This window comes from Sinocyclocheilus rhinocerous, unplaced genomic scaffold (genome assembly GCF_001515625.1).
Source record: "Sinocyclocheilus rhinocerous isolate Xijiao unplaced genomic scaffold, SAMN03320098_v1.1 scaffold878, whole genome shotgun sequence".
NCBI lineage: Eukaryota > Metazoa > Chordata > Actinopteri > Cypriniformes > Cyprinidae > Sinocyclocheilus > Sinocyclocheilus rhinocerous.
Window position 1 is genome coordinate 577,127 of NW_015664312.1, and position 17,655 is coordinate 594,781.

The 17,655-nt window shown below is 35.9% G+C and overlaps 1 protein-coding gene across 1 annotated transcript; it reads left to right on the top strand.

Annotated features, from left to right (window-relative positions):
* Window positions 1-2,087: 2,087 nt before the first annotated feature.
* Window positions 2,088-11,928, top strand: LOC107730075 (G-protein coupled receptor 126). Its single transcript, XM_016540807.1, has 14 exons — window positions 2,088-2,177; window positions 2,385-2,466; window positions 3,830-4,060; window positions 4,183-4,357; window positions 4,668-4,812; window positions 7,727-7,837; window positions 7,969-8,094; window positions 8,188-8,227; window positions 8,318-8,451; window positions 8,570-8,661; window positions 8,773-9,041; window positions 10,187-10,283; window positions 10,427-10,707; window positions 11,655-11,928. Exons 2-14 carry the CDS (start codon window positions 2,385-2,387, stop codon window positions 11,750-11,752), a joined length of 1,881 nt encoding a protein of 626 aa, XP_016396293.1. The 5' UTR covers window positions 2,088-2,177; the 3' UTR covers window positions 11,753-11,928.
* Window positions 11,929-17,655: the final 5,727 nt, after the last annotated feature.

A 17,655-nucleotide genomic window follows, 5' to 3' on the forward strand; every position in this document is an offset into this window, starting at 1 on the left:
GAAATTATATTTCAATATTCCTATGAAATGTTATATATTATTATGAAAATCTTGTCAATTATTACACTTCTTTTTTCATTACATGGTGCCCCAAAAACACATTAATATGTAAATTAAATTTAGTTTATAGATACATTTTATATAATGAGAAAACCTGTTTATAGCCATTTTACACACATTTTGCATGAAGAAAAATGGTATATCAAATCATTATGTTATAACATAGTTGAGAATTATCTTTATACAAAGTTTGGTTAAAAAAAAAAAAATCCTGAAAACTAAAAATGTATTGGTGATTTCAAACTGTATGCTAATTGTCAATCATCTTTGACGATAGTGGTCCTGACAGAAATGTATTGGCGATTGTTTTGTTTTTTTTAAATCTGTTGTTTTTGCCTATGCATGTTCATTCATGTCTTTTTTTTTTTTTTTATTGAGTCCCGATGTCCTCTTCCAAGGTTTTGTTACATATCCCAATTAATGCTAAAATAAAATAGTATTTTGACTCTGAATAATGAAATTCACTGAATTTAACATCAGTCTTTTTTTTTTTTTTACTTCTTTTCCTAGATCACAGAACTTAAAATTACTTTTTATGAGCTAGTTTGTGTTAAAATGTGAGACTAAACTCTTGTTTAGTACTAAACTTTTGTTAAATAATTTCCGTTGTTATTTTTTCCAAAGATATGTTAGAATCAAATTGTGCACTCTAGAAGGTTAGCACAAATTCAACACAAAAAAAAGTGAAACAAATGAGTGGAACACTGGCATGGACGGCTGCAATAATTGAATAATAGACGTATTTGGTGCCATCTAGTGGCTGGTAAAGGGAACCGCATCTCCTTACATTGTCGAACATTGTTTGAAATGAACATTTTTCACTTTAAAATAGATCTCTTCAGATCATGTCGTAGAGATTTCAGGGTTACCTCACCTGGCTCAGCAAGTAGAAAGCGTCACCTTACCAGCAGCAAGAATGTTATAGAATAAATATAACATCAAGCCATAAATACACAACAAAACAGTGAATATGTTCACATAAACAGAGCATTTTCCTTAAAGGAACAGTTCACCCAAAAAATGCGATGGAAAAAGCCATGTCTTATAGTTAATAGGTTTAAAATGTTCGTATTTTTCAGACCTATCGTTTCGTTTCGCAAGACTTTGATGTCTCATAAGTGGGGTCTTTATTACCGTCACGATTGGCATGTGTGTGTTTTTTTTGGAGCATCATCATTTCAGGACCTATAATCACTTACAATACTGTATATAGACTCACAGAAATTGATTATTTTCTTATCTGAATAAGAAAGTCATACACGTCTGGGATGGCATTAGGACTATTTTCATATCCAAATATCTACAGAAAAGAAAGCCATATTTGGAATGATACAAGGGTAGCCTACATAACAGTGTACATGACAGAATGAGTTCCTATGAAACCGAAAGGCAGTAGGCAAATTCATTCAAATGTTGCCGTTAACAATTTGCATTGGATTCATTCTAATCAATTACTACCAACATATTTTTTCCTGGAAGAAAAAAAAATCTAATTATTTTTTGACCATCAAGATGGGATGCCGGAAAGATCACCTCCCATAACAATAAAAAATTACGCTGACTTTGGAACAGCATTCTTGTACTCTTACAATGACAGAAATAGTAAGACAAATATGCTAGTCTGAATTTAGCCCATATCTTAGTCTCAGACAGCACATCCTCGGGCCGCTCACAGTCTGTGTACTAAATGTCTAATGCATATTGCATACTAAACTGGAAGTACTGGAAGTCCTGTCTAAGTGGGTGTTTGTTAACCAGAATAACCTGCAGTTTGCAAGCAACTGTAGGCGGTACAGTTTCACTGGAGGAAGTGTTATTATGGATTATGGATTATTTGATTAGTTTTTTTCCATACCTTTTGACATCACAAGACGTTAATTGAAGGACTCTAACACAGTCTGTTCTAGTCAGTAAAAGTCCCAAACATCATAATATGGTCATGATCGTCATATACAAAGTGCTAACAAGGCTTGTCGTTGTGCTCTGCTGTCATTGGAGCTCACTGGATATATCTGAAGCCATAAAATTTGAGTATGGCTGATGATCAACTCTCCATTTGAGTTCTGAATCTTCTATACAGAGCTGTCACCACTTCATCCTGCTAGGAAAACAGAAAGGTAAGTACGTTCTTATAGGATCATTTTGGAGTGTTCTTATAATTAAGTTACTTAAAGAGATGAACATTTCGTTAATATATTGTATTGTATTAAAATAGTTGTAAAATGGTTCATTTTGGGGTATTTTTCTAAATGAACAAAGATATTTGCAAAAAAAAAAATATTATTATTCATAAAAAATGTATTCTTATCTCCATAAATCCTAAGATGTCCCAGAAAGCTGAAGATATTATACTTCTTCTACTTCTGATCATGATTTATGGCCCGAATGGTGGAGAATGTAACCAGGGTAACTATTAAAACCACTTACCTTCTTGTAAAAAAAAATAAAATTATATGAAATTGATTCCCATTGCTAGTTTAACTACAAACGATTACTAAAGCTCAAAGAGGTAATACATGGTTAAATCCCTCTTCCTGAAATAAGAAATACTTCATCTAAATTTCCGTGTATTCTGAATATGTACTTTGATACTTTGGTTTTGTTCTAATAAGGACAATATTTGCATACAATTTCCATGGACATTCCCATAAAGTAAATAGGTTGATATTTTTTTATAGATACAGGGGAGACCGGCGCTGGTCCTCAGGCTTTTGACTTCATTGAATAGTTCTGTTAGGTAGCTTTAATTTTGAAACTCAATTTTTTTAATAGAGCCTGCCATTTAACAATCTATTATGGGATTTTCATTTTTATATATATATATATATATATATATATATATATATAAGCATTATAAAAAAGGAACTAAAAGATTCATTTTTATAAATATAATATAAATGTTTTATAAAATTGCATTCTGTAAAACTGTAACAACCTGTGACCTATTCCCATCCCATCCTGACATTTATGAGTGATACTCTTGTCCTTGCCAGTGTGATATACAGTGTGTGCATAATGATTAGGCAAGTCGATATTTTGCTTATATTTTTTTATCCATTTCCATTTATATCCAATTACGAACCACATTGGTCGTAATAAATACTATTCATTTTGTATACAGTCATTTGGAAGTGATATAATTGTTAACAAGGGTTGAAAGTGAAAAACGTCTTATATTTAGATGTGCATAATTATTAAGTAAAATAGACCAAAAAAAGAGAGAGTTAACACACTGAAAAGTCAAAAATGATTAAATGCCCATGAGAAGGATGCAATACTATAGAAATTGCTAAATTAAGGTCTGGCCATTGGATAAGAAATGCTCACTGGGACAGCAGGGTCACAAAAAAAATAATAATAATGGGACCGGATTGAGAAGAAAAGATATTAACTGCAAAAATACTTTAAGAATTTAGGTGAAGAATTAGGTGTTAAACCAAAAATTAAACCATCAGGAACACTTTAGTCTCAAGAGCCACCATTTCCTAAACCGCAAACTTCCTGGAGTCTATAGAAGTACAAAATGTCAGATTGTCAGAGACTTTGCTAGGGCAAGGAATCCTGAAATTGGCTGAAGTGTTGTGAAATACATAGGAAACCCCCCTTTACAGACAGATAACCCTAATGACAAATTCCCCATGTGACAACCAGCCCCGGTCTCCCCTACAACAGAACTTAAATCTCTTTTAACTTAACAACAGAACTTAAAGCTCTTTTAAACACTTACATTTCACTGTGTAATTGTGTATTTTCCTTTTGTCATGTCAAGCACGTCTAAAACTGATAAATAAGACAATGGAGATGAGAATCTCATTTGCATCTAGACCCAACGTTACTGTTTCGGAAACTGCGGAACAGATGCTTTGTTATTCAACAACAAATTTGTGTTATATTGAGTGCTCCTATCATGATTTCTTTGCAAACAAAAACTTCACACAACCAGAAACACTGAACCTGGCAATAAATTATCAGGATAACACGACAGTTGACTTCAGTATAAGTAAGTAAGGATTATTTTCTTCCATTAAATTTAACCAGTTACACAACAGCTTTATAAGAAATGTGCATTGAGTATGATAACTTCTCAGAACATTAACTTTTCCTTTCATATATTAACTGTAGATCAAACACCAAGCAAATGTATTGTGGTAGATTGCTTGCCTGATGGCATAAGTAAGCTCCTGAAAATGAAAGAGACACAAATGAATATGCCACAAGACATGAGAAACATTCTCAATATTAAAGGAATGTGCAGAGATGTGATCTTCAGTGAAACTGTTGTGGATACCTACATTCGGTAAATATAACCTTGTTAAAAATTTTAAAATGCACAATTCTTTCATTGGACATTCAGTGGTTCCAAAGTTTCTGGAAGCACCTAACAATACATCAGGTGTGTTTGGTTAGGGAAAGTGCGTTTTGTGGCGGTCTCCAAGAGCAGAGTTGGAAACACTCCTTAGACTTTTTTGCCTTTTTTGTTTCACAATACATCAGGTGTGTTTGGTTAGGGAAAGTGCCGTTTTGTGGCGGTCTCCAAGAGCAGAGTTGGAAACACTGCTTAGACTTTTTTGCCTTTTTTGTTTCATGTTTATCTCCTCTTTGTGCAGAGTGGAAAGGAAAGCCATCCACAACATTATAAATATGAATATTTTGGAGCAATCCAAGAACTACTATCATGAGGATCTTTCCATGACTGTGGTGAAGATGAATTTAAACACGACAGATGATTTTGTACCAATCGCCGCTCCAAGCGTAAGACTCTTGCCCCATATTATATATGCCAAAAGTCCAAGCTGACATAATTCTGTAAGCTACTAAACTGCTGTAAGTGATTTCTGCAACACCAGCAGTGCCCTTGGAAATATTTTTCCTTTTCATTTTTGTCCATAGGGACTTAAAAAAAATTCAAGCATTAAGCAAACTAAGCAGCTCTGAAGTGAATCATATCATTACAAACTTTGGTTTGAAGAAAAAAAAAAACATCTCACAAAAATGCAATTGTACTTAGCAAGTTGGTCTTGCATGACCAAAATAGCTGCTCAAAGGCATTGCCAATATAGTTGCTGTAATGACCGGAAGCAGTAGTGACAACAGGAGAAAATGCGGATCTTGTTGTAGTATGATGTATTAAAACAAAACAAGCAAATGCCAGGAGACAAACTAGGCTGGATCACAGGTGTCTACACACATTTAATAACTGACAAAGAACAAGTGAAACACAGAGGCTTTACACAGGACTAACAAGCTGACATGGTAATAAGATAACAAGACACACCCGGGGAGACTAATCAAGGGAAACTGACTACAAAGAGAGCACAGGAAACACTTCAACATCTAAATCCAGAGAAAACACAGGGAACATGTAAAGGCTGTGGACTAAAATGACTTTCCTCAGCTTGTGAATGTGTAGTTAACAAGATTTCTGTTAAAAATGAAAAGTGTGGTCTGTGATAAGATTTTCTAACACCAGTCCAAAGTGCATTAAGCACAATTTATGCATACTGCATCTATCATATTTGAACATAACACATCCTAATAATAAAAATGACTAAGAACATCATTAGGCCTGTTCTGTCTCATTACATTCACAGTGTGCCTTTCAAGGAAAGTCAGTTCACTCGGTGGCCATATTGGCAATGCCTTCGAGCAGCTATTTTGGTCATGCAGGACCAACTCTTGTCTATTTAAAAGGCGAAATACCAAAATCTAAAAAAAAAAAACTTTTTGCCAAACTCACATTTCAAAAACATTTTTAAATTATCAGTAAAATATGACATGAACTGTATCATAAATGTTGTTTCTTTCAGTCAGATAGCATTTAAAAAAGCGCCCACCGTTACATTTACATTGTTGCTGTCAGTACTAATAGCCGTTTCAAAGAAGGTCAACTGGGTCTCCATTAGGACCCCAGTATGCTAGTACGTTGTCAGGATTATGGACTTGATTTGCCCCTGCTTCTGTTTCAGTGTTCCCTTATTTGGTCATGTTCCTGTTCTCGTTGTGTCATTATTAGTTGATTCCCCGCACCTGTCTGTCCCTCGTTAAGTTTAGTATAAATGTGTAATCTGCCTCATGTTTCCTTGTCGGGTCTTGAACGACTTCCTTGTGCTCTGTGTCTCCCTGTTGGATTATTAAAGACTCTCGTTTTGTGAAATCTCCTCGTCTCCTTGTTCCTCCTGTAAGCAAAGCGTGACATACGTATTTTCAAAATTTTTTCTTCAATATGCTAGTATGTATATTTAGCAAAATAGTCTGTTCATAAGCACCACCAAGTCAAAGTTTCGTGTAATAAAAGCAGCTCTGGGCATGTGACAAAATGGAAAACCTCTCCATAAACAAAAATGTGTTTGTTTTGAATGTTTGTGTTGGTCTGACTCTTAACAGATGCATGATTCATTCAAATTAGAATGTTTAGCACAGCAAAATTTTGCCCCGAACATTCATCTTGATGTGAACAGGGCCACTGGGTGCTAGGTTTAGGGGGTGAGAAGTGGGCCTTCATGATTTTAACAAGTCGGGTGAAGTGGTTGGAAAACTAAATTTCTAACTGATATGCACTGCTTCGAGTGAGATGACAATTGTTCTGCACAGCATAGCATATCAGCAATTCAAACACACCTGTACTGATTAATGCCATATAGGGAGCTGATTGAGACACATCGTGACAATCGTTTCTATGGGAATCTGAGCTTCTAACAGCAACCGAAGTGACTTTGTCAACTGTCGTTTGGCTCTTTTATTTAGAAGGCATGACTTCTACAAGACATGCTTGTAGATGACGTTTACAAGACATGCCATATTGTGCATTTGATTATGAACATCGCTTGATTTCACACTGTTCAAGTCTGGCACCGCAACGCGGGGTTAACCCCAGGTAAAATACGGTGCTAACCCCACTACTAAATTACAAGTGTGAAACGTTCCCTTACCAGGGGTTAAAAGCAGGGTTTAGAATGATGATCACCTGTGGTGCCCTATAGTAATACAAGTACACTGTCTTGCTATATAAGTCTTTGGAAGTATTCTTGCATACTGGCAGCTCTCGTAAATTGCTGGTCTCTTTACAATTTGCCTGTCTATTTGAAGATAAAGTCCTCTTTATACACCTTTGCCAGAAAATGCATGATTACTTCAACATTTTTCAACTTCGGCATAATTATGTAGCCCCTTGTTTGTAAAGGTGCAAACAGTTGAAGGCCAGATTTTGGGTCATTTCCATAATATGAAAGAATGATCAAATTTTGTGAAGTAATATAGAACTACATCATTCATAATAAGCAGTTATTGGCTATCACAGACCAATGCCTCCTATGCTCTCTGTCAGACAGGAATGACATTTGATGTAATGCATAGTTTTATTACGGCTGTATATTTAATTTATTTCCTGAATGCATATATGTTTTTACTGAAAGGGTGAAATGGCATTTCGTAACTCTTGAACCTGTTTTCCCATTCCAATTTTAAAGGGATTAAAGGGCCTGACTGAATCACGCCACTGTATTTTATGGGTGATACTCCTAAAAAGAAATGGCTTACAGCAGGTTTTTGATAACATCTGGTTGCAGCTTAATTTCTAAACAATGTAGATCATATATAACAATGTATAGAACAATGTAGCATATACAAGCATGTAAAAGTTGCTGACTTTTTTTTTTTTTCTTTTAAGGTATTACATGTTGATAAAGTAGCTGATATACAGATCCCGGTTGAGCCTTTCAAAAATGGGAACCAGACCAAAATTGGCATAGTTACTTACGATTCTGATCAGCACTTTAAGGTTCAAATCACACCCACTTTTAATGTTTCTATTGTTCTGTCCAGTGTCATAGTGATTAGAAAATTGTGATTATTGTCACACAGTTTCTTAATTTTACAGTAAGCAAATCAGCCTATGGTCTTTTTTTACAGCTTAAAGTGAGAAATAAAAATTTTACCTCCAAAGTCATACGGATTGAAGTCCCTGGATGTGACATTAAAAATTTGAACGATCCACTTAAAATTAAATTCAAACTTAATTACACACAGAACACATCTGTAAGTGTAACTTGGAATACAATTTTAAATATTTGCAAATTGCCTAAAAATGTCCTGCTAATTATTTATTTCTGTTTGTATTTATATCTAAAGGACTACTACCTTTCCTGTCAGTTCTATGATGAAAACGGTACAGTAATGGTTAATGGTTTCAATGAACGATGATCTTATATGAGGCACATATGTCCTTTAATGCTGTACTGAATTTTGTTTACTGTTACAGATGGAAGCTGGAATACAGACGGCTGTCTCACCAACAATACCAGTGATGTTGTGGAGTGCTCCTGTGACCATATGACCCCTTTTGCTGTGCTTCTAGTGAGTACTGAGCCATTCATTCAGGCCATTACTAAACGTGTAAGGTAGCAGAAACCATGCTGTGCTGATTCTGTTTTAATTGAATTCTCTCCTTCACTACCACATTTCCTTTATCTCTCCCAAACTCTAGGCTGAGGTGATAAACATTGATGGAAAGCACTGGGAAATCTTGTCGTACATCAGCTATGTAGGCTGTGGTCTGTCTGCGTTCTTTTCTGCCTCTACTGTCTTGTCGTTCATTTTCAGCAGGTGCTGTTCCTTCTGTTATTCATATAAACGTGTATATAATCTGTGCTTTGATTCACATTATTGTTAATATAAAAATTGAGTTTTCAATAAAGATTATATGTGTTTTTGCAGTAATGCAAGGGCAGAAGTGTCCAACAGCATCCACGTGTCTCTGAGCGCCGCTCTGTTTCTCCTCAACCTGAGCTTCATGCTCATTGAGTGGGCTGCCACACTGACAGTGAAAGAAGTGTGTGTGTTTATTGCTGTGACTTTACACTACAGCCTGCTGTGTTCTTTCACCTGGATGGCTATTGAAGCCTTGCACCTCTACCTTCTTCTCATCAGAGTCTTCAACATTTACATCAGACACTACATGGTCAAGTTGTCCCTGATCGGATGGGGTGAGCATCAAGACAAAATGCATAACAACATAAAAAACCATAGCAGCCAAAATAGACATGCAGGATGCATTAAAGGGATGCTTCACGTAACGATGAAAATTTGAATCTCAAAATGAAATTTAAAGGAATAGCTCACCCTAAAGGAAAAAAGTGCTGAAAATTTACTCACCCTCAGGCCATCCAAGATGTAGATGAGTTTTGTTCTTCATCGGAACAGATTTGGAGAAATTTAGAATTACATCACTTGATCCTCTGCAGTGAATGGGTGCCGTCAGTATGAGAGTTCAAACAGCTGATAAAACATCTCAATAATACACAAGTAATCCACACCACTCCAGTCCATTAACTAACACAGTGTGAAACAAAAAGCTGCGTGTTTGTAATAAACAAATTCCATTATTAAGGTGTTTAATGCATCGCTTCAAGCCAAAATACCAGTCTATAATCCATAATAATGCTCCTCCAGTGAATAAATATTCCCTGTTGTCGTCTCCCATCAAAACAGAACTGTTTTGGTCTGTTTTCGCTTGTAAACTATGCTTGATCTGTGCACATTTCTCTCCTGATTCATACGAGACCACATTTTTTTCTGGAGAAAGAAATATTACGGATAGAGAGACTTAAAATGTGCAGCTTTTTGCACAAGACGTTAACTGATGGGCTGGATCTGTGTTGATTACTTGTGTTACTTTATGCTGTGATTCCCGAAACTTATTAACAACTCAAAAATAAACATTTTGTCATAATTTATTCACATTCATGTTTTTCCAAGCCTTTCCTTACTTTGCAGAGCACAAGAGAAGATATTTTGAAAAATATCTAACTTTTAAGTCCATATAATGAAAGTCATCCATCCATTAATTCTGTAAACCGCTGGTCAAGTGAGGTCAAGGCAAATGTATTTGTATAGTGTTTTTCACAATTCACATTGTTTCAAAGTATGTATCATATGTACGTACATGCTTTATTTTACAAAGATGATCAAGAAGGGTCCAGTGTTGCCCATTAAATAGACAAAAACTGTTGAAACATTCTTCAAAATATCTTTACATGTCATACAGGTTTGAAACAACATGAAAGTAAAAAAAAAAAAGATAAAAGGATAATGTTTAAAAAAAAAAACTTTGATCTTGTCCTCTTGACAGGAGTCCCTGCTGTTATTGTTGGAGGCTTGCTGTCAGCTAATAACATTTATGGGATCAAGGAGATGGCATTATCTGATACGAATACAACAAATCAAATGTAAGTCTTCACATTGTTACTTTGCATTAGATACAGACAAATGTTGTTAAATTATATAGCGCTCTCTGCCGGTCAATCACAGTCAAATGTACGTATGAAGTACAGGTTGCTCACATTGTAAAACCTTCTTTCGTCCGATACAGTTGCTGGATCAGAGACCCTCATGTCCTGTATGGCGTGAACATTTTCTACTTCTCCATCGTATTCGTGTTCAACTTAGGAATCCTAGTCACGGTGTCCAGACAGATCTTTAAGCTACGACATGTGGGCAACAGGCATGGCAAGATGCCAGTTTGGAAGGATGCTGGCACAGTGCTGGGCCTCATGTGTCTCCAGGGTACAACATGGGGTTTGATCTTCTTCAGCTCTGGATATATCAACTACCCAATACTCTACCTGTTCTGCATCTTAAACTCAATGCAAGGTAGGTTTACTCAGGGTACAAGAGAGAATAGGTGGGTTGATGACATACTAGAGAGTTTATGATCAAATGTACAGAAATGTACAGTACTCGTAATGTTCATGTTGGTTTCAAATGGTTTTTCAATCCAAGTTTAAATTTAAATTTGACTCTAACCATTGGGTACAATGTATAAACTATTTGCCTTACATCTTAAATAGCTGTGAATGTACAGGTTAACAACATTTTTCAATGTAAAATGCATTTTTAGAAATGTCATTAATTATAAATTCATGACTATGATAAGTCTTCGGAGAGTCCTAATTTCCAGGTTTATTTGTATTTTTCCTGCACGTTGGTTGTACCACACGATCTTGTGTGTCAAACCACATGACTTGGATTTGACTTTTCAAATATTAATAAGAAGTCTCGCTAAAATATTACACCAAACAACTTAATATTTTCTTTTCAAGAGTTTCATTTTTTTAATGAGGCTTTTTCATCATTATTATTGTATCACCCTGACATTTTTGACTTTATGCTCCCCCACCCCCCACCCCCAAAAAAACAAAAGTAATTTTAATACTCGTCATAAAAGAGGTGTGTTCAAGTCATGAACGTCATGTCATTGATAAAGTGATGTGATCTTCCTTGGTTTGTTCTGGTCAGGTGAACAAGACCAGGGGAAAAAACGAGGCAGAAATATTAGTCACATCACAAAGATATGTCTTTATGCGAAACTCTAGCATATTGTTCTGCTACCAAAGGACAGTTAGGGTCAACACAAGTCTAATTATGAAGTCACAACTCTAGTCTTGGAGGATGTGAAAAACAGCAGGACGGGTTCTTTGTTTCCCTGTTAAACCACAAGTAGAAGAATACAGTGACGTACAGACTAAAGAAAAGGGGAATAGAAACTTTTTGAAAACTAAAAAATGGTGGACTGAAACATCATGTTTGTCTGTTTACAGGGTTTTACATCTTTGTGTGGATGTGTGCTACAGCGAGGAAAAACAGAGCGCAAACACTTCATTCCAAGTCTAAATCCACTCTGGACACCTCCAAATAAGCTCCTCTCATTTACTAAAACTTTTAAAAACGACACCTACCACAACATGCAACCAAAAAATTCTTAAGAACTTTTCATCATGGGCTGTTCGTTTAAAATGGCATTTTATTGTTTTTGCAAGAGAACTTCCTTTACACTAATAACAGTACATCCAAAAAAAAAAAGTTTCCTCTTTGTAGCTGTACACATACTAAAACCTTAATCTATGATGTAACATATCTAATCTGAAACGTACTTGTCATATCTAACAAAACTATTAAAAGCTGTGATTTGTAAATAAAAATGCTAAATGCGCAGTTGTTCTATTATTAGTGTTTTTGAATTTAATAATAAATCTATAAGTCTGAAATATGTTTGAGCCTATTGGAAACACATTACAATAATGCCATTTTATATATGTGCATTTAAAAGTTTTATTGCATTTTTTGTGTAATTAGTCATTCGTTTAGAAATGTCTGGTTTCGTTTCACCGTAACATCACATATGTTTCGTGTTGGTAAGTAGAAAGCTTCCAGTTAAGCGTGTCATGGTTCTTCATGAAGTGATGTTAAAAACTATGTTAGACAGGAAGCCACAGCGATCACATGAGACCAGCTTGAGTGGCTGACAGTGGCTAGACGCACTAGGGGAACCGAGCATACGAAGAGAGAAATGAGAGGCTTGTACTATTTTGTTCTTTGGATATTTCCAATGTTTCCCTCCACAATACAGAATGAAACACGTGAGTATGAATATGCTCTACATTTTTACATTTCTGCTCCGAAATATGAGTATAATCATATCATTTTAACTCGAAAAGAGTGACTGTTGATCATAATCACATTTACTCTGTTGTGACGTATAATATTCAAATGAATGTTTTTATAAATCTGTGAATAAGGGTTGTGATACAAATTTGGATTGACAAAATTGGAATCAATTTTGGATTGATTTTAACTGAATTACAATGCTTTTTACCTCCCATGATATGACTTGTTTGCAGGTGTGCCTTGTTTTATGGTTCCACAAATATGTACGGAGCAAGCTAATGTTCCATCGTGAGTTTTGTTATCTTCTTAATCTTGTAACAACCCAGCTAACATACAGTGGGTACGGAAAGTATTCAGACCCCCTTAAATTTTTATTCTAAGAACATTTTGCTAATTGCTAACTGACTTGGTGAAAACATTAAGGGAACGTTCCATTTGATCATTTTACAAACATTATGGGAAAGTTACTTTTAAATGTTATCTGAACCATCTGAAACTAGTAAGTATTAGCAATGTATAAATAACGTTTTGAGAATATTATTAAAGACAAGATAACTTTGAAATGGAAGTTCTATTAATGTTACTGGAAAAGGCTTGTTCATAACTTTGAGAGAATCTTGTTAGAATGTTAGCCAAAGATCTGAGAACGTTCCCTGTTAGAAGTGAAAAGAAAGACGTTTTTTAATTTTTTTAATTTTTTTAGATGTCATAAATGTATGATATGGACAGGTTGCTTTGCTGTCAGGTCATGTTTTATAATGTTTAGAGGTATAAAATATATTAAATGTATTTTTTAACAGGTGTATTGAAGATGGAATGAGAAATTGCTCATCTAAAGTTTCTAGGATGCGAGTTCCAAATTATTTCTCTAGACCAGTTTCCTCAGAGGTAAGGTTCAAGACAGTGGTTACTGTCTGATTGACTAACTTCAAGACTAAAAAAAAAGCCATAAAGCAAGAAATAAAGTTCAAGTGTCAGCAACATAGTCAGCAGTACAGGAAGATCAATTAGGTCACACGCTGGATTGTGCCTTCACCGTTTTTACAGGAAATAGTTGATACAGAAAGAGGATATAAAATCCACGTCTCTGAAGAAGCATTACAGAGGAGCAGCAATAGACGGGGGGGAAACCATAAGGAAGTGGATTTGATTGTGTCTATTCTCAACGAGACTTTCTTCAGGGTCAGCAGCAGTTTAGACACCAAGGTACACAGAATTATTGTACGTCTGTCCCTCAAAGCCTTATTTTATGTGATTTTATCTTCTTTGGGCAACATATGCATTTCATAACCTGGTGGTTTCTTCTTCGGACCATTTGTTATTGTGGTGTTGACACAGAAGAGAAATGACTCACATGAGTCAGGCCCAATATTGCATGGGCAAAGTGTGTTGGGAGTTTGGCTTGGTGTGAAAGAAATTCGCAACCTTTCTCAGCCTGTTCAACTCAGATTCATAAACACCAATCAGGTAAAATGCTTTCACATCACACTATAATTGTAAAAACACACTGTGGCCCTTGTGGATTTTTTTTGGATGAGTTGCCTATTTTCACTTCTGTAAAAGTGTGCTTTTATTATTGCAGAGTGAAAATGGAATCTGTGTCTACTGGCATCTTGATAAAAATGGCAAAGGTCAGTATGATTTTCACACCATCAAAAATAAACCTATATATAAACAAATGTACCATCGTCCAGAATGTAGTTCATTCTCAGATGGTGGCGTGTGTGTGTGTGTGTGTGTGTGTGTGTGTGTGTGTGTGTGTGTCTGTGTGTGTGTGTGTGTTAATTTTTCATTTGAAAGTATTACTGCTAAACTCTCAAGAAATAATATTTCCCATCTCGGGCCCAAAGTACCATGATGGATTTAAGCCCTCAATATATGTGTGTCATGAAATGCAGTTTCAGATTTTTATATAGTGTTTCTCAAGGTTAGTTTATAAAGTTCGCAAAGTTATAAACACTTAATATGGCTTAATGTATTAATTTGATCTTTTAATAGCACTATCTTAATACATTTTAAGCCATATTAAAGTGTCTCTATTATGCCATTTTTAAGGTTCCTAATATTGTTTTGGGAGTCTCCTACAATAAGATTACATGCATGCAAGGTCAAAAAATGCTTTTGTTTTCTCAAAATATGCATTTAATATCACCTCATTTTCCAGCGATTCTCAAACGATTCGTTCAAAGCAGTTCTAAGATTCAGTCTCTCTAAAACCCTCCTTTCCGTGAGCCTACTCTGCTCTGATTGGTCAGATGGCCCAGTCTGTTGTGATTGGTCTACCGCGTACAGCGCGTGTCGGAAACGATACGCCCATTGCCATAGTTCCGTATTTTGAACGCTCGATAGAAAATATAAACATCTATTATTTATCATATTTGTGATTCAGTGGAGCCAGCTGGTCCAATTAAAGAGGGTACTGAGCCATCTTTCAAGAGCAAGCGTTTAGTGAATCCCGCATAACTCCCCGAAACTAGAGAAGCAGTCGTCAGTAAAATGACGTGTTTGTGGGCGGAGTCAAGTTGTTCGCTGCCGGCCAACGTAGAGCGTAGGCAGGAATTATGCAAATGTGTTACTCCGTGACGTGTAGCCGTCACGGAAGTGGGATTCGAATTACTAATGACTCGTTTAGGCTGTAGAGAGTCCATTCTTTATTTTGGGAGACAATAACTTTATTTATCGTGCACTTTCGGCTTTACAACTTTGCTGGGCTGCGTTTCGCGATAACGATTGATCTTAGAGTTTAAGAGCGTTTTCTACGAGTCATTTTACGATAGTTCATTTTTGTTTCATGTGCCTTTCCCAAAAATGCACTTAACACAATCGCACGTAGCCGTGCTTTAAATGCTACTTAGGAGTCGCTATCCGTTTGTCAAGTGCTGAAATGTCGCCTTAGAATGGTTCGTAATTGTATTACACGCTCGTTTATTGAAATGTTAACCTAATGCTGCGTTCCAGACAACTCGGATATAATATAATATAATATAATATAAGAAATGCAGCCCTGATCGTTTACATTCACATACAGCTACATTACACACTGCATGAAAGGCAATATTGGAAATGGCATAATAGGGGCACTTTAAGTGTTTATGGTTTTCTAAAAATTAAAATAAATTAATTAATTAAATAAAATAAAAAAAGATTGCAAGTGAAGTCTCTTGCAGAAGCGAAGGTGTCTGAGAGTACAAGTGCATGTCCGCAGCCAGACCCTTGGGGTTTTGATAGGAAAGGAAGAACAGGCTCACTTTCAACCACTTAATGGTTAAGTGTTTTTTTTTTTTTTTTGAGGAGCTGAGCCAAAGTGAAAAGTTAAAATTCTCATTTAAATTCAGCATCCAGTCAGGGTATCTTCCAATCATTCTTTTTTCTTTTTTTTATTTAATACTGAAAACAGAAAAATAAGAAAACGGCACCTTTTTAGTTTTTCATAAAAAAAAAATATATATATATATTTTTCGTTTTTATGTTCAGGGATAGAAAATTAATAAACAGATTGAATATTGGGTCTCTGCATGTGGGCGGGAATTAAACGCCGCCTTCCCGCTGATTGGTCAACCAAACGTGCCATGACCTTGCCATCATCAGTTGTTCCCCAGTTCTCTGCAACAGAATAATAGTCCTCCACTGCTACAGTTGTACTGTTTCTTAACATGTTTATTTCAACTATATTTAATCTCTTTCTCTTCAAACAACCAGGCTAACGAATGGCTTGACACAAACCATCCCGGGGCAGAGCTTTACAAGGCTTACTTCTGTGTAGGCATACATTCTACCCCCTAACCTGCATCTTTGGTACATCTCCTGTTTTATTTTGCTGACCAACTATCAAAAACGGTGTAGCAAGGCTGCACGACTTACTAGACAGTGCAGAGCGAATGCATTTTGCACTGTAGTGAAGTGTATTATTTTAAGTGTATTTTAATTTTAATTATTATTAAAGTTATTTTAAGCAGTCATAACTTTTGTTTTAGACAATACTCTGCGTTTATTTAATTAATACTGAGTATTAACTGATATCACACAAAATGGTGTTTTATTTTCTGAATGAATACGAGTCTTTTAACGCATCTTTGAGTGAGTGATTCAAAGACAAATAGTATAGGGCCCTGTCCCAAATCGCACCCTAAACCCTCGCGGTCTTCTTCTGAGTCCACACTTTCGTGACGTAATGCCGCTTTGACTGTCGGGTAGAAGTCTGCTGCACAGCTCGCCTCAGTGCGGCCTCGGCAGAAGTGCGCATCGAGGGTGCATAGTTATTTCAGGGTTTTGGTATCTTCTTGTAACTGAGAGTAGTTATATCCTATTTTATAATGGCTATTTAACATTATCCCTAAAATTTAACAATGAAAAAAAAAATCATAGATTTTACCGTAAACTACACTGATATGAAATAATGTCATATCTTTACATATCTATATCATTTCAAATTCATCCCTTGTCCAAAACACAGAGAATTGTCTGAAACAAATGTTATGACTGCTATGTATTTACACTTAAATCGATACTGGTCTGCGCTCCACTACAGTGCAAAATGCATTCGCTCTGTGCTGTCCAGTGAGTCACGCAGCTTTGCCACACAGATTTTGATAGTTGGTCAGCTGAATAAAACAGGAGATATGCCAGGGATGTAGGCTAGAGGGTAGTTGTGGGTGCAAATGCTTAGTAAATTAATATTTATGAGATAAACAAATATTTCTCAGGTAGGTTGCTGAATTTATGCCTACACAGAAGCCTTGTCTAGGCTCTGCCCCGGTACGGTTTGTGTCAAGCCATTCGTTAGCCTGGTTGTTTGAAAATAAAGAGATGAAATATAGTTCTGTCATGATAATGTACATGACAATGTTAATGTATTTGGTCTTGGCGGAATAGATCTGCTACGCTGCTGCAGCAGAGCAAGTACTGAGACTTGCTACTGCCAATACATCCACAACATGCTGCTGTGCGCTTGTAAGAAATATTGCTGCTTTAAATATAACATACATGAAATAAGCCCCATATAGCATACATGAATCACCTCGTAGCAGATCTATACAAGTGGAGCTGGGGAAGGTGGATGGTTTCTGAAGCAAGCTGCAACTGCTATGGCAAGCACTAGTCATATATTTGAATGTTGAGCAGCGAGCTCATTGGCTACCGATACAGGAGAGAACC

Bases quoted from the DNA above. Each gene is read 5' to 3' on its own strand.
- LOC107730075 (XM_016540807.1), top strand. From the start codon at position 2,385: ATGTCCCAGAAAGCTGAAGATATTATACTTCTTCTACTTCTGATCATG. The intron at 4,813-7,726 runs GTAAGACTCTTG...TTTTCTTTTAAG, and splicing joins TACCAATCGCCGCTCCAAGC to GTATTACATGTTGATAAAGT. The intron at 10,708-11,654 runs GTAGGTTTACTC...GTCTGTTTACAG, and splicing joins CATCTTAAACTCAATGCAAG to GGTTTTACATCTTTGTGTGG.